The 23,495-nt window shown below is 41.9% G+C and overlaps 1 protein-coding gene across 5 annotated transcripts in view; it reads right to left on the reverse strand.

The window, feature by feature from the left end:
- LOC102300977 (E3 ubiquitin-protein ligase HECW1) overlaps positions 1–23,495 on the reverse strand; it is a 94,483-nt gene that overhangs the window by 17,962 nt on the left and 53,026 nt on the right. For 3 of the 5 annotated variants that reach the window (XM_005941252.3, XM_042228172.1, XM_042228173.1), the window contains 13 exons: positions 18,839–18,981; positions 18,424–18,524; positions 16,657–17,618; positions 15,612–16,182; positions 10,333–10,431; positions 5,552–5,705; positions 4,541–4,644; positions 3,897–4,003; positions 3,499–3,684; positions 2,486–2,620; positions 629–743; positions 445–541; positions 8–91 (listed from right to left, as the gene is read on the reverse strand). In XM_005941252.3, the coding sequence (XP_005941314.1) occupies positions 8–91; positions 445–541; positions 629–743; positions 2,486–2,620; positions 3,499–3,684; positions 3,897–4,003; positions 4,541–4,644; positions 5,552–5,705; positions 10,333–10,431; positions 15,612–16,182; positions 16,657–17,618; positions 18,424–18,524; positions 18,839–18,981 (2,858 nt within the window). The remainder of the gene's footprint in view (positions 1–7; positions 92–444; positions 542–628; positions 744–2,485; positions 2,621–3,498; positions 3,685–3,896; positions 4,004–4,540; positions 4,645–5,551; positions 5,706–10,332; positions 10,432–15,611; positions 16,183–16,656; positions 17,619–18,423; positions 18,525–18,838; positions 18,982–23,495) is intronic. The other 2 variants (XM_014339707.2, XM_005941258.3) reach the window with 1 other exon arrangement.

The raw sequence follows: 23,495 nt of genomic DNA on the forward strand, positions 1-23,495 counted from the left end.
TCTTCACCTTAACAGGATGACCAGGTCAGCATCACATGACAGCTTCTCCACTCCCTGATTTCCTTCAGTCCTGACGTAGTGGATCTTCTCCCTGAACAATCGAGAGGCAAATGAATTGGTTTGTAATTTGTCTCTTTAAAGATATCTCATCCCTCCCTCAGGTACGACCAGTCTGTCTGCTCCTGCTGCTGAGAGACAGCGTGATGCCACCACCTCCAACATCTCAGCAGCAGTCATGAGTCAGGCAGAGGGACTTATGAAGCATTGTTAAAAAACACCAAGACAGAGAGACCAATACACTGTGCTGATTATCTACTCATTTTAAGCTTTGTCCGGTTCAAAGTTATCGTTGCCTCTACTTGTCTCTTAATCGTATAAAACAAACCCTAACATGATTGTTAACGACGCTGGCATCAGGCGGATGTTTTACGTGAGAACGCGTACCTCAGTGCATGGTTCCTAGTCAGGCTGGGCTGTCGCTCCTGTAACAAGTCAAATATGTTTGGCTGTCGAAGAAATGCCACTATCTTGTCATTGTAAGCTGGTGAGAGAAGCAGTCAGACATAAACACGGTAAAAGAACGACTCATCAGTAAAAAATACAAACAATGTGCCGGTGATGGGCTTACATGGAGCGCTCAGCTGCTGTGAGTCAGCATAATGCTGGCTTCGTATAGCAGCTACCAAGCTGTTTCCCGGCCTGGCCATCAGAGACGCCCCTCGACTCCTGGACACATCAGAGGCCTGAAACAAAAACAACATAAGACTGCTGTCCAAATATAATGAAAGATTTAGTCGTGGACATTTTTTATTTATCTCCTGAGTAGACTCGACAAGGGAAGAAGGGCGCATATATATCCTACACTGAGCAGTGTGCCGTAACCATGAGAAAAACAACCTTTATTGTCATTTCTGCTGCAGTGGTTTGTCATCCACGTTTCTGCTCTTGCACTCTTGACAGGGGCACCCACACGGTTGTTATTCTGATATATTCCAGGTACCAAAATATGTTTTTCCCAGAGCTAATTTTTACAGTTTTATATGTGAAAAAGTTTCTGGTGTTTAAGTTAAATATGCACATATGTTAATTACCATTTTGTTAGAGTCCAAATTGAAAATAAAACGGGTCCAGATTCAGTGAAGTATTTTGAGGTGAGTGTCCCCAAATCTCAATAATACTGTATCAATGAATTCTGAACCTTTAATTTCAAAGCTTGAATCCTTGTTTAGGAATGTGTCACGGTCCTTTGGCCTCGTGTTTCATGTTTTTGGCTGTATTTGAAGTCTCAGTTTGTCTCAGTACTCTGCTGTGACGCGCTGCTGTGCTGCCATGTTTTCCCTGATGTTTTTTGGACTGTCATTAAAGGGGAGCCTTTCATTCATTCCACCTGTGAGTCAGCATTCTGCCCTTATTCAGCCTCACATGTATATTGCACAAAGAGCAGAAGCTGTCAAAATAAACATATTACATTGTAAGACTTTACAACTGGCTCTTTAAAGAGCACTGCGTTCATTCTCTGCCAAATATAAATGTTTTACTATCTTACCCAACCCGTCCAGCACAGTGGAAAGATAGAGGGCCAAATGTCATGTGACATTTCACTACAAGCTTTAATAAGCAACAGCGCCTTGGCCAAACTAATCCACAGATGGAGACCCCACTTAAAATTTGGTTTAGCGCAGTCAGAGAAAAACAAAATAAGGAACACTGATAAGCAGTGCATTGATACAGTGCTCTACTTTGAATTATTTCTTATTCAAGCTTTATTCCCAACAAAACAGATTGCTAGTCCTTCAGTAAAGACTAAGGGACTTTGATCTGGAAAAATTGGAAAAGGAGGTGAATTTCCTCTTATGACTGGAAACATGAGGAAAATTCACTAATAGGTGGGAAAGCCCATCCACTCAGTTTTGGAGGCAGTTTGGATGGAGAAGCTATTCAAATAACGATGGCGTTGGACGTCTAGTTGTGGAATAAAATGTTTCAGGACATGACCACTACTCCAGCGATTCTTGTTTAAGTTAAAAACAGACATGACTCTTTTGTCTTTTCAGACTCTTGTCGCGCGGCAAGGTCTGCGGTGACGCTGCAGGTGACGCACCTGAGCAGCATCCGCAATCACGCCTCGCTGGCTTAAAAGTCTGTGTCTGTCTAATGTGGTTGTTGTTCATGTGTTCGGCGGCTGACCTGAAAAGCTGCAGCCGAGCCGTGTGATTGTGCACAGCGACCGCGTGCGGAAAGAGTAAATAAAGAAAAGCAAAAAGCGTGGTAGGGTCGTCATCTGTGTCACATTGGTGCCGAAACCCCGGAGGCGGCATGGTGGAACCGTGACCGGGCCAGCCAGGGGAGGAGCTGGCCCAAATGCTGCCACCCAGCAGGATCGAGCAGGGCGTGCTGCTAATTGAGAATCTGATCCGGTCCTGTCCGACACCGCCGCCATTTTCTGAGTATTTGTAAACCGACAGATGCAGATGGGTTAGAGTACCTCCCCGGCGCTGTAGCTGCGTAGTCTCTGCAGGTGCTGTTTGTGGGCGAGGTGGCCAGGCAGCCGGCCATTCTGCAGAGGTATCCGAGGGTCGATGAAGGTCGTGGCTCGGCTGTTGTGATCTACAAAGAAAGACTAAGAGACAGACAAAAAAGGACTGAAGCAAACATGTTGATTGATAACAGAAAACACACTCATATTCTTTGCTTTTGTTAATCATTCAAAATGAGAGGTTCCAACTGTTAATGGCAGCACCAGCATAAAATAAATAAATCAAACATTAAATACACAAAGGTAATCTGGAGAGCACTGAGCTAGTTCAGTGCAGTCACATTAGGGAAAACGAGAATTATTGTAACGTGTGCAATGGATCTGTGATCTTGTTGACTATCAAATAGTTGCATCAAAGAAGAGGACCAGGTTGGCGAGCACTCAGTCAGTTGATGTCTTCAAAGCTATTTCGGTGTGTCAGAGAAGTCAAACAGATAAATCTGCTACTATATTGAATTTAAATGGGGTCATGCTGGCAATTATACGCAGTCCGAAAACCTGTTTCTGTCTAACTACATAGAAATTCCCATGAGCCCTTACTTACTGTTCATATTTCATGCCTTAACAGTGCGGTCCAGGCCAACTTTGACCAGGGCCAAGAGTTTCCTCAAAATAAGTGTCTTTATCAAATTTTCTACTATTGAAATATTTAGAAAGTGTACATTTCGTATTTGGCATTAATAAATGGATCAGTAATACTCATTTAAAAAGAAAAGAACACCCTAGAACTGTTGGGCTTCATTATATAACCATGTAAGTATAACAACTGTTAAATGCCATCCTCGGTCTATATCATAAAATAAGTTCACATAACCACCATGTGGTGGAAACAGACAGTGCTTATGAAGGTCCTCTCAGCTCCATGATGTATCGCTTCACTAACATTTCCAAGCACAAGGACTTGCTGACTATCAGGCGCTGACATTTGCTGAAAGGGCATTCATGTGGGCGAGTTGTCCTACCTTGCCCTGGGGGTCTGTTTTGATTTCCCAACCCCTTGGCAGCTCCAGCTGACTATCTGCAAACTTGTTGAGGAAGACCACAAGGTCCCTGTTATGTTGGTAGCGCTCAAAGTTTCTGGCATCACGGCGCACCTTCAGGATCATGTGCTTTACACAGCTGCTGCTGGTGAACATCCGGTACGCTGCCTATAGTCACAAATTATAGTCACCAAAATTATCGAGCGTGGGACTCTTAATAAACCCGTTAAACGACTTAATACTACAGTATTTCACCCTGGATAAGAACAGTACTGTGACAGCAAGATATCCACATCAGTGAAAAAGCCCAACAAAGGGCTCCTGGTTCAATAAACATATAATATGTGCTTGTGTGTATCTTTTTGTATGTTTATACTCACATAGTTGCTGTGCAACACAGTAAAAAATTCTGGGTGTGTGATGAACTTGACAGCAGGAGACTGGAGGAGATGGCTGATCTTCTGTTGATTGACAGGGGAGGCGGGGCCTGCAAACAGGCAACAGGCCATTTAGGAGCTTATATAATGAAATCTTTACTATTTATTACTGTTTTGTAAACCAACCCATGCAGTTTGATGTACATTAAAGTGCAACTGCTACAGTTTTTTTCATCATTTAAGACAATCAGGTAATTTCAGCATCCCAACTATACAAGAGCGAATTATAAACCATGTTCATGTAAAATATTAGAGGGTTTACAGGAATATGATTGCTAGTGTGTCAGATGGAGGCGGAGGACAAGCTGAATAGGTGGTATTTTCAAACTGTTGCTAACACAACATGATTTTTGTCTGTGATGTCATGTACTCTGTGCCAGTGCATACATATAGCATCACTCCACAACATTTAAAGCATTGCTTTAGAAAACAGAACCTGCAGTAACACTTACACATAGGCAGGACCTTCACAATTACACAACATAATCCAGCACACATCAGGACACTTGTCTTTCATACGTAATGACGGTGGTATTAAAAGGTGCAGGCCGTGTGAGTGTAAAGCATGAGAGGGCTCAGTGCTGTACCTGTCTGAGTGGAGTCAGGATCAGTTTCAGTACTGCTGCTCCGCTCAGTCCTCTGACTCCCTCCACTCTCTTCTGTGGCCATAGTCCTCTGTATGTTCTGGTACCTGCATAATAAACGACAGCCAGGAATCTGAGAGCCTTTCAAAAGTATACATTTCTGTCTCATGTCACATCATATTTACTACTTCATGTTTTCGATCCCTTTTCCAGACACCAGATGTCACCCTGACTCCACATTAGTTTATCTTACTGCACAGGCTCAGACTATTGAGTGCTACCTCACCTTTCTGTTCAAACTGGTGGTTTGGCTGCAATTTGTACTTTACATAGATAGTTTCAGCTACACTATATTTCCACTTCTAATTTGTACATTATTATATTTTTATTACAAATATTTTAGATATATCTGACTAATGTACTTACAAAATACAGATCTGACACAGAAAAACACATTTACTTCTGTCAAAAATGTTTATAAACTATGTTTATAAATTATGACATGGATAAAGACTAAAAATCCAATTGATTAAGAAATGTATGCATTCTGGTCGTTTTAATCGAATTACTATAAAGTACATTTCATTGAGAAGATACCAAGTGTCTCTTCTCTTCCACACTTCATTCATAATCCTTCCATGTTTTATGGAAGTAAAGCAAACATAGTTACTGGCAGGACGAAGGTCCATTATAACCTGCGACCCACATTCACTGATCTCTGTGCTAGCCCACACCAGCTGATCACTCAAGTGATCCACTTCCCTCCTTTTCTCTTCATACACTAACTGTGCATCTGCAAGCCTCTTTGCAACCCGTCTGGACTCCAGATCCTTCATCCATGCTAACTTAATAATGAGGCATTCTTACTGCTTGCTGCATAGCAGGCGGAGGTACCAGAGCAATACCAACGAATGTAAATCACTGCAGTTAAGAAATGTATCTTATTTTGACGGGTCTAGACAGAACTGCTGCAGTCTTACACTTGGAGTTTTCTCTGCGTGTTCCTATTCTGACCTTCTGTTGAGCTGCTCCATCTGATGTGTGGACCCTGAGCGAGGTATGCCATGGTTACATTTGGTAGCATGGCTCGGCCTCTGCCAGGTTGTGGTCCGGTTGACATGGTCCACGTAGAAAACTCTGCCATGGCTGTCAATCCGAGCTTCCCAGTCTGTGGTGACAGAGGGCAGTTTATTACATAAAGTTATTGGCGGAAGCACAGCTCCAGTGTCCACACATGAAGCAATTCACAGTGACAGGGCGACCAGGCACCATAGAAAGCCAATGACATTCTGCGACTTCAAGCAACGGCAGGCAAAATAACTGCTGGCAAAGCAAAGAGGGCAGATCTTGAGCTGAATTTCAACACAAGTGATTGAAGTGACTGCCAGAGAGAGCAAAGGATACTGTTGATTGACATATGATATGGTGATAAATATGTCAGCGTGTTACCTAGGCAACCAGACTGGAAATGTCTTCTAGTGACAAAAAAAACAAAGAAGTAACAGAAATCCAGCAGTTTACTTATTTTTGCAGGTTTAATTTAATAAACTACAGCTACAGTTTGAAATGTACATGCATTCATGGATGCCAAACTTTGGCTGCTAATTTTAGGGCACACTAATTTTGATAATTAGTGCGCCCTGCTCTCTTTTCAAAGCTCAATAATTGTACCAAGCACATTCTTAAGAATATGTTACACAAATTCACATTTATTTTCGATATTTTGAGATAAACACTTGGTGAAAATGAAGGTTCCAGAATGGCGTTATCAAAGCCAAGGTCATAAAATGTAATCATTAGTTAGCAAAAATTACCATGCTTGTGACCATAATTGACAACAGCTGGTACCTTCTACTCTACAACAGCTAAAAGGTGTGTTTGAGGGCACTCGTAGGACTGACAAGCACACAGTAAAGTAAAACATAGCAGAAACTCTGTGCAGTTCTGGGATGGAGTGCTGGAGATTTAAACAAGCCAGCAGTGTCTCTCAAAGAAATTTTAAGAACTGCAGATTCCAAAATCATCCGAGCTAACAGGTATACAAGTTACTGGGAGGTGCAGCAACTTCAGAGGACCAAATGGTCAGAAACAACCAGGAAACCGCCATGACACAGGAACGAAACTGCCTGAACAACCAGTGTCATGGAAACAGAGATATTATTATCATTATTGATGGAGATGGTTCCGGTAAGAAACCTTACATCCAAATACAGCACACTGACAATTTGAATAAAACCTCCAGCTGACCACATAGACAAAGGAAAATCCTTCTGGAAGACATTTTTAATCTATGATGAGATTAAAAGTATTTCAGGGTCTTGTTCACGAGTGACTGAAGTAGGGAGCGGGAGATCAACAGACGGAATGGTGCCGCAGTGATGCAGACGTTGCACCGGTCCGTCGTGGTGAAGAGAGAGCTGAGTGTAAAAGCGAAGCTCTCAATTTACCAGTCGATCTACGCCCCTCCCCTCACCTATGGCCACGAGCTGTGGGTAGTGACCGAAAGAACGAGATGGCGGATCGGCAGAAATTAGCTTCCTCCGAAGGGTGGCTGGCCTCTTCCTTAGAGATAGGGTGAGAAGTTCGGCCATCCGGGAGGGGCTCAGAGTAAAGCCACTGCTCCTCCACATCGAATGGAGGCAGTTGAGGTGGTTCGGGCATCTGACAAGGATGCCCCTGGGTGAGTGTTCCGGGCATGTCCCACTGGGAGGAGGCCCCGGGGCAGACCCAGGACACGCTGGACAGATTATATCTCTTGGCTGGCCTGTGAACGCCTTGGTGTTCCCCCGACAAGCTGGAGGAGGTGGCCAGAGGGAGGTCTGGGCTTCTCTGCTTAGTCTACTGACCCCGCGACCCGGCCCAGATAGACGGAAGAAGATGGATGGATGAGACAAATGTTGAGTGCTTTAGTTGCCAGAGGTTTGTTTGGAGGAGTAAAGGTAAGGCTTTCAATCCTAAGAAAACTGCCAGCTGGTGCAATAAATATAAAATTAATCAAACAAAAAAAAAACATTCAAAGAAATAAGCCAAACCCTTGAAAGCCATGCCCAAGATGAGTAAGGTGCAATGGTGTGAGGTCCTTTCTGACATGACAAATGACAGATGATGAGATAGCAAATGTCTTCAGTTTGTTATATATAAATATTAAATGCTATTACCACACATAGTCCTAACTATATCGAAGGCAAACTTTATTAAGCACTCAGTAGTACTTTTAGGACTACAAGAAACTACTACTACCCAACTTCTAGTCCATATTACCTGAAAGATGATTCCCTTAAAACCAAACACATGTAGAGAAGAGGTTCAGTTCTGAGTGAGGCTTTGGAGTAAACACCAGCTATTAGAATCAACCTGTCAATCAAAGCTGTCATACCTCAAAGTCTTAACAACATTCAAATGAATGAGTTAAAAAAAACACAGCTTGTAGGAAGAGGAACGCTCGATATATAGATTTTGGTATTTTGTAAGAACCATGTATATTTTTGCTTAAAAAGTGGGCATTTTAACACAGGTTTATGTGGACTCACTTGCCTTTGAAGCCAACCTTAAGTGGCAATTACAGAAACTGCATCTTTGGGCAGTTCTAGGTTTGCTTCATTTTTTTTTGCCCTGGAGGCTGCTGCTTGTTGTTAAATGTAGCTATCCGGTCGTTAAGTGATGACGTGACGAATCCTACTTCCGGGTCTAAAGTAGTCTGCGTTTAATATGGCTTTTGTGTTGTTAACATGTTTAATGTTTTGTATTTTCTTCTATTTAATCTCAAAAAGCTCCTAAAACAGTCAGTGATCACTGTTGACCTCCCTCGGCTTTTATTACCGCTAATCATTTATTTAAGCTCAGTTTTTAAAACCTTAGGATGTAACTACAGCCCAGCCCATGCAGCAGTATATGAATGACTAACCTCGTATTGTGGATGGATTATCTCAGTTGTTCTCCTGGCTGAAGTTTGGTCCGTTTACAGCATCCTGCCATGTGATTACATTTGTTCCTGACCACCGAGAACACTCACGGTAACTTTTATCGAGTGGAAAAAAAGTTAGCTTGTTTATATTATGCTAACATAGCTGTGTCGCTAGCGGTCACGTAGCACATCATTATATACCAGCTAGCCCAACTTCAGTAACCCTACAAACGTCACTGCTGTTTAGTTTTCTGTTTTCATTTATGCTGGAAGTGATAGCAGAGCTGTACGTTTGAATTTGTTTCCAAAACCCCGCAGTCAGGACATGCTATATTGTATTTAGATAGAAGCTAGCGAGCTAACTCCCTGCTAACTTCTAACTCCGTTAAATGTCATAAATTCCGTTTTCATGGATGCCTGGATGTTAAACTCAATTGTTACACCTGGTAGAGCAGAACGCTGATCATTTTATTAAAGATGAAAGACTTTAGACAGTTTTTAACTCTCAGTAATGCCATAGTGATCGTTTGATATATGGACCTGCAGCGGAGTTTAGACCCAGACACGGCTAGTGACGTCAGACTGAACAACCGGATGGACAGCAGTATCAGTCTTGTAGTGCCACATCCGGGATTTGTTTAGCCCTTTAATAGCGATAATGTGAACGTGTCGGACTAGTACCACTGCAGCTTTCCTCAGCTCTGTCTAACTGCTTTGGGAGTAGGAGGAAGATGAAGAATGCTCCCAAAGGACGAAAAACCCCTGTGTTGTTTTTCATGACTGCTCTGCCTGCCCACGCGCACAAACACTCTTGAGCAGCCTTTATTAGCTGTCCTGACTGTGTTTATGGAATTAGTATCTCTAATCTAGGTAACAGTCTTGTTCTATGCTGGGCTCTAGGTGGTCTGGATCAGATTTTAGTGATCTAATAATGTCACTCACCTGTTCTCTTCAAAAGAAAAGATATATTATAAACATAGTACTTGACTGTATGTGTTGTAAGACCACTACATCCAGCCTGTCTGCAGAAAGCTTCTTGAATCCACATACTAAACATCAAGAAGGAATTAATATTGAAACTAGAGTGTGGCTTTTATGAATTACAAAATAAAATACTTTTAACTCATGGTCATGTCTGATTTTCAAAGATAAAAGATTCTGTGAGCTCTGTGAGCAGTGCACAGATGAGCAGGACTTCATGACAACTGATTGGAAGTCAACTGTGGTCCAAAAAGAGTCTACAGCACTGGAAAAACCAGTGGCGCAAATTGCAAATTTGACATTATTATAGTCCTCAGGAAAACATTCCCAAACAATCCTTATTACTAATTACTCCTCACATTTTTTGTAGGCTTTCAGTTCACTCCATATTTACATGCTGTTTTTTTCTGGCTTGTAGGGATATTTATCAGACCAAGCAGAATGGATGGATGAATGAAACAAAAAAGGTTTGTGATGCTGTAAGCACAAAAACATTACAATTGGAAAAAACTCAGCAGCAGTTTCTCTTTTACAAATACAGTACTTTTACAGTACTGTGTGAGAAAAATGGTGCTTGCAGGGGAAACAGTGATTGGGGACTCTCAGTGATGATGTAACGGCTCAGTTGAGTTTAGGCTTTCTGACAGCCTATCAGTATAGGCCAGCGAGCCATCCAACAATCCTACTCAGAGTAAATCTCCAACCATGTACCATGAAGCAGAGAGCAGTATGAAGCTGTATGTTCAAAGCTCGATGAGTACGTAAGGAGAGACGAGACAATGATAAGAAACACAGAGGAGAAGGAATGTATTTGGAAAGCAAATAAATGTGGCGGCATGCACACACAGCACAAACACTCAGAGTGTTAGCATGAGACTCCAGAGTAAGACTGGGAGCTGTTGGTTCTTACTTGGAGGTAAGGCTTGGTCAGTGGCAGCAGGAAAATGGTTTAGGTCATGGCTGGGTCGCAGGACTGGAAGATGGCCAACAGGAGGGGAGAAGCTTGAGCCTACAGGACATTAGAGAAACAGCACGGGGTGAATTACCATAGGGCCAAGGATATTCTGTACCAACTATAAGACTGGGAATAAACTGGACTTTGCCCACATAGATGTGGAATCCCCATGTGTTGTTAGTTAGATATGTGAACACTGAGGCTGTAGACAGACATGCCCAATGTTTCATATATAGATGTCATAGAGTTAATGACATGTAATGTTAGCATATATTTGGCTAATGCTACTGTAACTGTTTATCAAATCAATAAGGTTAAAGAAAAATCAGTGAAAGCTGAAATACCAATGTGTCAGTTTACCAATGAAAGGTTAAAAAAGAATATTTATTCTCAACAATTTTAATAACAAATTCATTTTGTTTTCGAATCAGAACATTTCCTGTTGTTAAATTTGAGAACCTGATACTTGTCTTTATCTTGCTAGTTTTACATTAGCTTAATATACAGTTGGGGTCATAAAGGTGCTTATACTGATGAGCATGAATGTCATGTTAATTTTGGGTTTTAATAATAGGAAGGTGAAATGACTGTGCAGCATAGGTCTTTAGCAACTCAAGAATTGGGTGTAAATAAATCTGTACAAGTTGCATCTCAAAACAAGCTCCTGGCATAATTCTCACTGGATATTTGACCATTCGTCTTGGCAGAATTGATACTGTTTATTTAAATTGGTTTCTTGCCTGGTATGAACTGAGCACAAATTTTCAAATGTTATGAGTATTGGTCAGTAAATGCTGTCAAATAAATCCTTTTGCTGGCAAAGAGAAACTACCAACTGTAGTCTGTCACTAAGGAGATCTAGGAGGTCTAGTTAAAAGACACGTTAGAACCTGCAGCCACACTTATTAAAAGATTTGAGTGTATCTACATATTTGAGCCTTTGTGTTAACCTTGTGTGGACTGAAGAAAATCCTAAATAAATGTGAACTTTTATACCCAATTTTTCTTTTTTAAAGTGATTAAAGGTGTATGCTGTACAGTCATTACACCAGAGAAAAAGTTCCAAGACATCAGTGTCCCAAATTACCATGACATTCATGTTGCGGTTATGTCAACTTCTGAGATTATAATCTAAATCATTTTTATTTATAATGAAATTGGTAGACAAGAGTATCTAAAAAATGAAAATATTTCTTGGAACATCTTTCATGCCCTGCAGACACATAAACAAATCATGCCCATCTGCCAACCACATTCCTTGAATCTCTTTTTGAACTACTCTACCACCAGCACCAATAACAAGAGCTAGAAGTTAGTCTTTCAGCTAATTGCCCCACCAACAATAAACGCTGTCTCCATTTACATATATATATAGTTACTGTTACTTGCAGACTGTTTTGAAATAGTCTCTAACAGCTTTTCCATCAGCTAGTAAAATGGTAAAATGGTGAGTGAGTATGTGGTCTGGATGAAGGAAAATGTGTGTTAATGCGAAGTGCAAACAGACATAGCATGCTTTGAGATGGGATTGTGATAGGATTAGCTGGAGTCAGCCCGAGGGAAATGTAATCCATAAAATGCTATCACATTAATGAGCAAGCTTTCCTTCCACTAAAAAAGAAACATTGATCACCTAGGAGAAGCACTGATGCTCAGGCATCAAATGTCTTTAACATGAGTACACACTATCTGTACATACATTGCAAAACACAGAAACATCACTGTTGTGGTAGGACTGTGACGGAAGGCCATGATATGCATCACTGTGTGTAACTCGTTAATTGAGATTTGCCGCATTAATGCAGTTATGGCGTTAACGTCACTTTAACGAGATTAACGCTGACAGCACTAATATATATACATTAAAAAAGAGAGGTGAGATGATTTAAGGCTTCAGTGCTTGGGCTTTAGGGTGGAGATGGCCAATGTCTATCATTACCTCTTGTAAAATATAGTTGGAAGGCAAAGCTGGACAGATCACCTTTGCCTTAAAGGTTCTCATAGGCTGAGATTATAGAAAGCTCCAATTACAGGCTATAAAGTTTCTATAGTGGAAAAGCAGATTTTAATAGCTAGTCTAAAGTTCCAAAAGCACACAAGTTAAAGTAAACCAGGACAATCCGAAACAACATTCTGGCACCTTCCATTAATAAGTAATCAAATCGAGCAGTTCAATAAAGACAGAGGTCTGGCATTTCTTCCTGCTGATGTTCATGCTGGTAGATGGCAGTAAAGTTTTAATCATGGAAATTCACCACAGAGGTGACTAGCATTACAGAAGTGAGTGAGCACATATGAAGTAATGTTTATAATTGCTTCAAAAATCTCAACAAATACCACAAAACACAAACTTTTTGTGCAGTTTGGAACACAATATGCTTGGGAGTTAAAGGTACAGAGGCTGGATTTCCCAGAAGTCAAAGTGTGCCAAGGACAGTAATCAGATGTAAGAGAGAGAGAACGAGGAGAAAGATTAGAAATTTTCAAAGTTAAGGACTGGCATAGTTAAAATTGTTTTTCAAATCTTTAAAAATATGAAAAAACAAATTTAAGTAATATAATTTTGTTATTGAAAGGTTAAATGAGAATACATGACAGTTTAATGTAGTTTATTGCCAGTTAAAAGTATTAGTTTGAAGTGTGGTAATAAAGTTAACAGTAATGTACTACAATGGACTTGTCAAAGCAGCCTGTGGTGCTCATGGTCAATGTTAAATCAAGGGTAGCAGACATAAATTTGAATTCAAGCTGATCTGTCTGCTTAAATGTTATAGAATTCAGTTAAACCCACAAAGACCAGCAAACCTAAGAGCAGCAGCACAGTTCAGCTTATCCCCATATGTAAGGAAAATAAATCTGCTGGAGCTTACAATGCAGATTTTATGTCTTATTTCAAAGTTGTTGTTTTCCCGCCATTCTGTACTGCTGCACTGGATATTAGTGTTCCTCCACCTGCCAAATTCCATTTTAACCCCTGTATAGGCTTGCAGTGTTCCTCTCCATCACATCCAGTTTCAAAATATCAGCATGGCCTTACAATAACATGGCATCACAAACTACCAGGGGATACTACAGTGGCGACTTCAATCTTTTATGTGGTCCTATGGTTCAATGACCCAACAATCCATGATGGGGACCTTGCAGGTAAAACTAACATTGGCCCTGCATGGGCTAAACCGCAAAAGGGTAAAACTGCTGTGGGAGCCACATGGGCTAGCCTACAAGGGGTCCACATGGTTTTTGAAGCTGGACTGCCTCCAATTGGGGCCAAAACGGGATACCGGTGGGTTTGCTTTGCCCACGCAGCCCCACAGTTCACCCACAGATAGCTGCTGTGGACGTGCAGGGGCATGATTGTTGTGGATGTGGTTATTCTAAAAGTGAGATAGAAAGTAAGAGCCTGTGAATGACACATTTACTCACCTGCCTGTCCTTTTCCAAAGAGTTTCCAAGGACAACTGTCCAGATGGTTCGGGGTAACAAACCATCTGTTATAACAGGTAAGCAGTCCAACACACACCCACAAGGCCAACACAAACTTGGTCCAAGAACAAATGGCAAATGGACTTATGTTTAAATATTGCTTGTCTGCCCAATTTAAGCACTGAAATCACAAATACTACAGCCTCATTCATCCAGTCACACACACAATGAATGCTCTATCCTAAGCTGCCCGACACCTTAGCATGCAGACCGAAGGAGCTAGGGATCAAACCTTATGATTAGCTAGTTACAGTCACTCTAACAGAGGCAACCGAGGAAACTCCACTCTCGTCACAGCACTACTCATTCACTTTCTTGTTTATTTGGTCTTCTGCTCAGTTTCCATCATGCTAGCGGAGGCTGAACACCCACACACAAAATCTTCCCATACATGTTTTTGTAGATCATTCACACAAACTCGACACAGCACCCACACTTGACAGAAATTCAGATCTGGATGGAGAAACCCGTGGTTTCATCAAGCTCTGAAAATTGCATAAATAACCAAGTACTGGTCCAAGTCTTAAAAACCCAAACACACTTAAAGGTTTCCCATAATCACACAACCAAATTAAATATCAGAGAAGTGATAAAAGCAGATTCAAGCCAAGAGCATTCAAATCCAAAATGGGGGGAAAACAACAATCTTTGTGTGCAAGAATATAATCGTAACAAGCAGGAAGAAGAAAACTAGACAGCTATCAAACTCTGCAGAGGGTTTGAAAACATTTTACATTTTAGTAAAAGGAAGTCTTACAGGGTTCTGCAAAACTGTGTGTGTATCCAGCTTTCACTCTCTACAGGCAACGTCATGTAAAAAATACAAATATACAAAAATGACCAACATAGTAAAAAAAATCCAGTCAAACACGGTCAGTCAGTTTATACTTAAATATACACGTTTACAGCTTATACTTAAATAATTTGTCACTTCAGAATTTTCCTTTCTGAGGAAGTAAAGTGAGGGCCATTAACAAGCAGAGCCTGAATCTCCCAGAAGGTAAACAGAAGCATTCTGTGAAAAGCTGGTAGATAAAAAGTTCCATTAAATTGGCTAAAACGAATATTAGTAGGAACATGTATTCATTTGGGCTTCACTTGAACATTGAGGCACCGCTCCATGAAAACAACCCCCCCCAATGACAGCTATGACCCCCAGAAGAACAATGCTTCATGAACATGACACGGCTGAACCTAAGCTGCTGAGCTGACTGAACCTCTGCACACGAGCCTGAGACAATCCACAGAGACCCATCTCAACACTCACAGATCTCAAATGATTCTCTCCATCATTCCACACGCTCAACAGGACATCCCCTGGATTTCCACTTCCCCATATGTCAGAGCTTTTTTGGAGCCATGGGAGGGACCCACACACCAGTGTTAGAACAGCTAAAAGTTATCGTACTGACTAAAGAAGGAGAAGAAACAGAAACATAAAAAACATCCAGTTGAGTGTCTTGGAAATTAATCATTGTGGGTTCAATTTCATTCTAGAAATGGCCAAACAACAAAAAAGAAAGTCAATTTTCTCCTCATGCCAGACAATGAGACAAGAAAGCTTTAGAGAAGCGTGAGCTAGCGTATTTGTCTCTATAAGAATAGGCCAACATAGTAGGCATTGGGGGAAAAGCTTCACTTTATATATGGCCGGTAAGGTAACTTCCTGCGAAGCTGAATGTCTTGCTTGCCTAGTGTTCTAGTCTAATTTGAAAGCTGGAGGTGAAAGAGTTATTCTGAGACAATCTCACCGATGCTGTTCTGATCACTGGGCCCCGCCACAGCTGGATCCCCCTGCTCTCCGCTCCTGGTCTCCTTCCATCTGCCCGTCCTCCTCTCTGCCCCGCCCTGCTCTTGTCCGTCAGGGCCGTGATTGCCATCAGGTACTGACTCAAAGGCGCTCTCCTCATCTTCCTCTTCCTGGGAGGAGAACACAGTGCTGCTGGAGAGCCGGTTACTCTCCACCGAAGACAGGCGGGTGTGGCTGCAAAACCGCCCCCTCCCCTCATAGCCGGAGTTGCTGTAGCATGATGTGCTGTAACAGGAGGTGCTGTAGCACGAGGTGCTGTAGCAGGAGGTGTCACAAAACTCGCACTCGCTTTCACCTGGAGCTCTGTGGGCGCTGCCGCCAGCCCTCCTTCCTCCTCCATTGCTGGAATCCCCCTCCTCGCTTTCTGGACAGGAAGGGGAGATCCTCCTGACTGCTGTGTGGCCTCCTCCAAATCCTTCACCTTCCAGAAGTTGATTCAGCTCAGAGAGGCGCTCAATGGAGAGGCTGCGGGGCAGCGAGCGCCGACAGCAGGGGCCCGGACACCCCAGAACCTGCACAGGTTTAAAGACACAGATCTTTTATTACTCTTCAGCAGAGGTGAATCAGAGTGAATGAGTGGGTTAGCCCTTCAGTATGTTAAAGTGCAGAATGAGAACAGGATTTATGCTGCCACAGCTTTCTAAAATAAATCATGCATCGTGTGAGCAATCCCAGCACATCAGCTGATCTCAGTGCTACCGGGCAATCCCCTGTCTCATAAACAGCAAGCTATTCAAATTCAGTTGGAACAATTTAATTTGGATCATTTTGGTTTATAGCTAACACTAAACCAAAGAGACAGTATGAGCACAGAAGATCGAGAAAAGCTAGCTTACATGCTATATGTGCTAAACAGGTGTACTGCCAACACTTCTTGGGGGAACTCCAGCTTAAGAAGCTCCACTGCATACACCACATAGTAAGAATGACTCCACAACATCTTCTGTTTGTTAGCAAGTGTCTAACCAGCCCATTACTGCCCCTACCTGAGAGGGTGACTGTGATGTATCCTCTTCTTCATCATCCTCCTGCCCCTCCTGCTCTTTGGAGGTTTTATGTGTTGGTGATGTGGTGTTTGTCTCCAGAGTGCTGTCTGTATTCACTCCTTCCCCACTTTGCTCTTCCTCCTGGCTGGGCGGTCTGTGCTGGGCCGAGGGAAGACTGTGAAGGAGGTGGTGAATCCGGATGTAGTGGGATCGTGGCGTCTCAGGCTCGCCACAGGCCGAGGCAATCACCGTCTCAAGCTCTGACACCGGGAGGGAGCAGGGGCGGGTTTTACGGCGTGAATGAGCATTGGAGTTGTAGTTCGACAAGAGAGACTGGCAGGAGCAGGGGGCACAGCTTCTTTCCCCTCCCTCTCCAACCTCCTGCGGGGCCCCTTCAGCTGGGCCTACAGGAGCCTCCTGGGGTGCAGTGTTTTCCTCGGGGGGAGCCTCCACAGCAATGGCCTCATCGAGAGTCATTTCTGCTACGGCACAGTCAGAGTGTGGCTCTGACTGTGCTTCATCCACAGCCTCTCTTCCTTCTGCTGTAACCTCCTCCTCGGCTTGGGCTGCAGTCTCCTCTCCCTGCTCCACATCTCCTTTCCCCTGCTGCCCCTCCTCTCCTCCCTCCTGCTGCTGCTCACCAGATTCTCCCTCCGCCTGCTCCACCTGAGGCTCAGGAGTCAAGGGTTCCTCTCTCACCGTGGTCTCCTCTTCCACACTTCCTTGCTCCTCCTGTGACGTCGCTTCACCCTGCTCCTTCTCAGCAGGTTGGACCTCCTTGGGTGCGGAGGCTGCTTCAGGTAAAGTCTCAGGGTCAGGAGGAGCATCCAAGGGAAGATCAGGCATGTCAGGGCCCACGCTCAGTGTGTCATCATCGGGAGCATCAGCAGCATGGTTGACATCTGCTGCGTGTCCACCCTCAGGACAGGCCGCCTCTATGACTAAGGAAACCTCCTCATCGTCTAAGAAAGAAAGGTACACGCTTTCATCACTGTTTCATGAGTTTCATTTTCAAGTTGCTGCCTTCAAACTGAGCTTTGTCTTCAGTGTGCAGTGACTTAAGTGAAATCACAAATTTTTCAGAGAAATACTGGGTGTGTGGCCTCTGATACAGAGCAAAGATTTACCTGCTAATTAGAGACTAAACTTTGAGCTGCTGGTGCCTTTTGCAGTATTTTTTACTGAATCATCTGACAAATAACACGACAGACTGTGCGGTACAGCTAATGTTTTTTAACCTCCTAGAACCTGGCGTCCACATCACATTTTGGGTTATTTAGACCAAAATACTCAATTTTGCTCTACAAGGGCCTGATATCCACTTATGAGGACATTATACTGCTACTGTTCTATCGAACTGTTTTAAACGAATATCCTCATCTGGTAATTGTTTGTTTTTATATTCATCAGGACCCAATCAGCCCAAATATCAAAGAGAAATTAAAAATGCATGCCTGTAACTGAAGGGTCACCACACAGTGCAAAAGTTGCTATAGTACGGTTAAACATCATTTAGTTAGCCAACAGTGGAACATTTGATGGATGTTACTTTAACACTAACCGCCGGTATAAGTTCCATTTGAAGGCAGCAACTGGGTACAATGGTTGTGCCATTACATTAGTAGCAGTTTAAAATCTTATATTATAAAATGGAGATAAAATAAATCTCGCAGCATATCCAAGTCCTTTTCAGTCTCTTACATAATCTACAGCTACTAATTCAAGGTGAACTGTCCATACTACTACATAGCATTAAGCCTGGTGTACCTGGGTGAATGGAGGAGGTCAGCTCAAAGCGGAACTGCAGCTGGCCACAGACATGATCTGTAGGCAACCTGCGACCTAAGGAATAACTTACTACTCGATCCCTGGGGACAACACAGAGACAGGCGACAGTTAGAAAGGGTATGTAAATGAGAGAGAAGGGAGAAACTCAGTAAAAACACACAGTAAAAAAAAAGTAAAAATAACATAGTAGCTAAAATCAGACTGTTACATGGCTTTTAAAGCAGCTATAACCACCCACATCATTTACCTCACGGACAGCCTGTGTGGGCCAGTTTATGTAGGAGAACTTTTACAGCTCTACAGATTGAACCATTGAGCACAAGCAAACCCCTGAGCTGATGGCAGCCACGCTGCATTTATTTAAACAGGGAAAATCCTCATAAATGTGTTTTACCCGATGGCATGTTTTTCCAGCAGTCTCTGGACCGGGACCGAGAGCTTCCCCAGGAAACGCTTGATGATTGGTCTGCTCTTGGCAAACTTATCCTTCACCTCAATCTCCAGGACATCAGTGGGTAGGGACACAAAGTTAAACCTCTGGAGAAACAACAGAGGACAGAGCAATTTCTTGTTGGATGTGTGCTATGTAACACAGGCAATCATTTACAGCATTCAGTGTTTAAAGCACTGACAGGAATTACTATAAAACCTTAAAAATAAAAAGGAAAAAAAGCAGGCAAAAAACTTGATCATCCAAATTTGGCAAACAAGAATATATTATTAAATGAGATGCCCATATTCTGTAGACTGACTTGGGTCTGAGTGTTGAATCTAAACCAGCACCGTTTTGTGCTTAAATGTGCCAATTCTTGAATTCTTTGCTCGCACTTACTCAAACTGCCCTAATCCATACACCTAAAACCAACACATATCTGGCAACCCTTGAAGAGACCAGACCAGAGTCAGTGCCAGCACATGACTCACCAAGATAACTGTGAAAACTTGTTGGTTTTTTATATTTGCTATTCAAACATAGCCTGAGTAAATGGAGTGCCTGCAGAATGAAGGGTATGAGCAGAACACCAACAACCGTATACGTACCCCCAACGTATATCATTTATGCATGTGACACAACAGCAACAACTTCATTATTTATTCATAAAATACAAACTGCGTTCTGCCACATTTCACACAGGCGAGACTGATTCAAACTAAAGTCACTTTTTGCATTTGTAATTAAATATTATAGTTATTGGAATTAAGCAATACAATCATCTTTATGGTTGCACAACTACTATACTAAGAAACTATGATTACATTTTGATATTGTTAGAATAAACTAATGAATGAAATGAACTAACAGTGGTATTAAAGTGTTTCTACTTGTATGCTATTTTAAGTTCTCCCCAGGTTACTAAAAACAACTTATCTCAAATGAATGCTGGAGACGTGATTGTTAGAGTTCAAATTTCTGCAAATATGTGGGAGGGTTAAAGTGCTCCCTCTTCAGCAGATAATCATTAAAAGAAACTCTGCACATACAGTAAGGCTCAGGAATCACAACCATGTAACTCGTCCTGGATTAAAACATTTCCTGGTAGCTTAGCGTGCCTAATTTGGGGTTGATTTTTCTTCCTCGGTGTTATTTGTACTTTATTTATTTGAGAGAATCCAGTTCCCTGTCTCCCATCTTTCTCTTTTGGGGTTCTGATGACTGTCCAAGCTTCTTATACACTGCTTCAGAGCTTGGAACTGTCCAAATCCTCCAAAGCTTTTTATTCACTCTTACCAAGATAGATTTTAGAGGGAATACTGATTGCAGCTTAAAGCTCTTTGAGACAAGCTTCAGAATTTCTGGCACCAAAAACGTTAAATGCTTAAATTGGCACAAACCTGTTAGTTGGTTTTTATCAAAGAACAAAACAACAACAACAAACCCATGATGGGACTTCCCTTCTGCATTTATACATTTTATTCAAATGTCAATACAAAGACCTCTTTTCCTTGTCTCTGTCTTCACCTGCATTTCAGAGTTCTTGTAAATCATGTCTTATGTCCGCGTCTTCATTTAAGGTTAACACTCCTTGAAATTATTATGATGGGGAAGTAATGGGCATCAACAGGCACATTAAAACCACCAGCCTAATATTGTCCTGAGGCTTTGCCCTGTTGGGGAATGCACATAGGACCTCTGGGTGATCACAGTGGTGTCTGGCACTGGGGCTTTATCATTTGGATGCTGTGGAATGGGGCATCAGCCTTGTTCTGATGATATACTTCATCAGGATCTGGGTGTTTTGAAGATGAGGCAGATGATCTTTGTTGAGTCGCTCAAGCAATTCATAAGCAGTTATTGCAGTGTGGAAAGTGCATTGTGTACCTAGGGCCTGTCATTGCAAAGAGAATGGTCTTAGTCTAATACTAAGGAATTAGGGCTGGGTCATATTATACTGTTCACGGTAATACTGGTATAATGTTGGGCAACGACAAGAAAATGAAATATTGCAATAGAATATGGGTAAAACGCGCATGCGCAGTGCCTTTGTTTTCATACGCACATGGTGGAAAAAGCACGGCGGCGACACAGAATGAGAAGGGCGAAAGCGGATCGTTGAATGAAACGGATGAACCAGAACTGGTTTGTAAAAATGCTACAACATCAGTGGTGTGAAACTGGTTTAGCTTTCGTCCCTCAGATACACAACAAAGCACTATTTTTGGTAGCGCATGCTAGCGGGCCGTCATTATTACCGTGTTGTTTGGAAAATACGGCGCACTTAAAATCAATCCTTTAATTTTCCCGAAAGTCGACAGAGCCCCTTATAATCCCGTGCGCCTTATGTATGAACTCTGGTTGTGTTACTGACCTGGAAACGATTTTATGTGCACGGCGCTCGAAAATCTGTCAAATGTTTTAGTACGACTTTGCTGAACTACGAAGCCGCACCGCTTGATGGATTGTCGGAGCATTACGGCTATCGTAGGCGGAGCCTGGCGGAGTGATACGTACTGTGCTTCAACATAATATTACCGTATTGTGTGTGTATAACCTCCTTAAGTTTTGTGGATATTATACATGGTTATGCTGAGGATATGTCGGCCAGTTTCCACTGGAAACGCCCTTTGGTTAAACTGTCAGTGAGGAATTTGCACTGTTACATTTTTATATAACTTTAATGCACATAAAAAAACAGCTGCTTGTTTGAGTGAAAATACATTGATGTTTTTTGGGTGTTTTTTTGCACTAATAAAGTTGTGGAGTTGTAAAGTAATTTGTCTAATGTCAATTATATCGTCAGTTATATCGTTATTGCAAATTTTCGAATGTATATCGTCATAAATATTTTTGGTCATATCGCCCTGCTCCAGTAGGAACCAAGGATTCCCAATAACAACCTGCATTATGACGAAGTAATCAGTGTTCTTTACCTCATCTGTTAGTGGTCTTAATGTTTTAGCTGATATATGTTGCTCTACATTCAGTGTTTGATGCTTCAGAGTGTATTCGGACTAACTTCAGCCTCCTCACTCTTTAAAGTAGGATAATTTGCAGCTGAGGCTCTGATGCAAGGAGCTCCAAAAACAACCTTTTTTGGGTGTAATAGGCTCGTTTGAAGCCTTTATTCTGAGAGTATTTCTAATGTTTACTTCATGATGGTCATGATGAAGTATAAAGAAACTGCAGCTAACTCTTTATATACTGGTGAGTAGAAACATTTCGTCTTTAATATGCTTTTGGCCTTGCTCACGCCAGAATAACAACTCTGACTCTTTGAAGCGTGGACTCAGGCATCAGTGCATTAGCAGCACTTCTGTTCTGCAAGCTGAGACGTGCAGCCATCATGGAACCCATTTGTTCCAGTACTTCTCCACTGATGGTCTCAAGTGTCTTTATACAGCAGTTATGAGCTAATCAACATTATTTTCTTCATCTGTAAGTGGTCGAAATGTTTCTTCTTTAGTGTCAGATTAGTCTACAAACTCATTAATATGATGCTTAAAATTGAATTCCCAAGACTTCACTGTGTAAATCTAAATGCCTAAGTTCCTATACAATAGATGCCCACATGAATAATTCCTGTGAAAACCTTGTAGAACAGGTCTTTCTGCAACCATACTATTAATACAAAGGAGCCTGCTGCAGTGAGGGACTTCTGAATTAGGACAACCTTCGTTTTTGCCAACAGCCCAATTCCATAGGTTCTTAATGTCAGTCTAAAGTATGGATTGCCCTGAAGCCGCCTCATCAAAGGTATCAGAACATCAAAGGAAGATTCTGGTGGTATACACAACAACTAAACCTGTCATTAAAAGTACCTTTCCTTTTTAAATTAAACTTAAAGACTCCTTCTGTAACATAGAACAGTAACATAACGATATTTCTTTGGATTCTGAAATGTTTGTGCTTAAGTAAGACCAGCACTGGCTTTAGTAATTATTTTAGCATTTCTGTCCCTACAGGTAATATTTCGACAAAATGTACCCCCAAGGTTAACTATCCTTAGCTATGTGTACTTTTCTGAGGGATCATTTAAATGTGACAGACGTGCAGGTTTTTAATTTAAAGGTCTTAACAAAAGTACAGCGTGAAATATTTAGGAAATAAACTATTTTTATACATATTTGGAGATTTTCAGAGGCTCAAAGGTTACAGACAATTGACTAACAAGTAGTTTCATAACCAGCTGTTCTATTCACACCCCTCACAACAATTACTCAGTCTATAATCAAGTGATGCTTTCATGAAACACAGAGGCTTTACAACAAATGGCAAACACTATTTATGCTCAAGAGGAGGAAGGGCAAATTAGACTTCGCTTTGGTTTGCTGGATTTCCTTTGCAGACTTTGCATTTCTGATCAGTTTTGGAGCATCCAGAAAAGGGCAGGCTTTTTTAGGTATATATTAGCAAAGAAATGCTCTCTTTAATGGCCTTTAAGCCATTCACATGATCTTAACAACCACAGCATGCTTTTAAGTCACTGAAGTCAAAACTAGCAGCAAACAAGGGTGTGTTTCTTTGGAGCGTGCTGGCAGAACATGTCAAGAAAGGAAATAACACTTGCTGATGTCCATGGACTCTACACGTTAGCCAGTCCTTGACTCCAAAA

This window comes from Haplochromis burtoni, unplaced genomic scaffold (assembly GCF_018398535.1).
Source record: "Haplochromis burtoni strain Fernald_Lab_line unplaced genomic scaffold, NCSU_Asbu1 Contig_309, whole genome shotgun sequence".
Lineage (NCBI taxonomy): Eukaryota > Metazoa > Chordata > Actinopteri > Cichliformes > Cichlidae > Haplochromis > Haplochromis burtoni.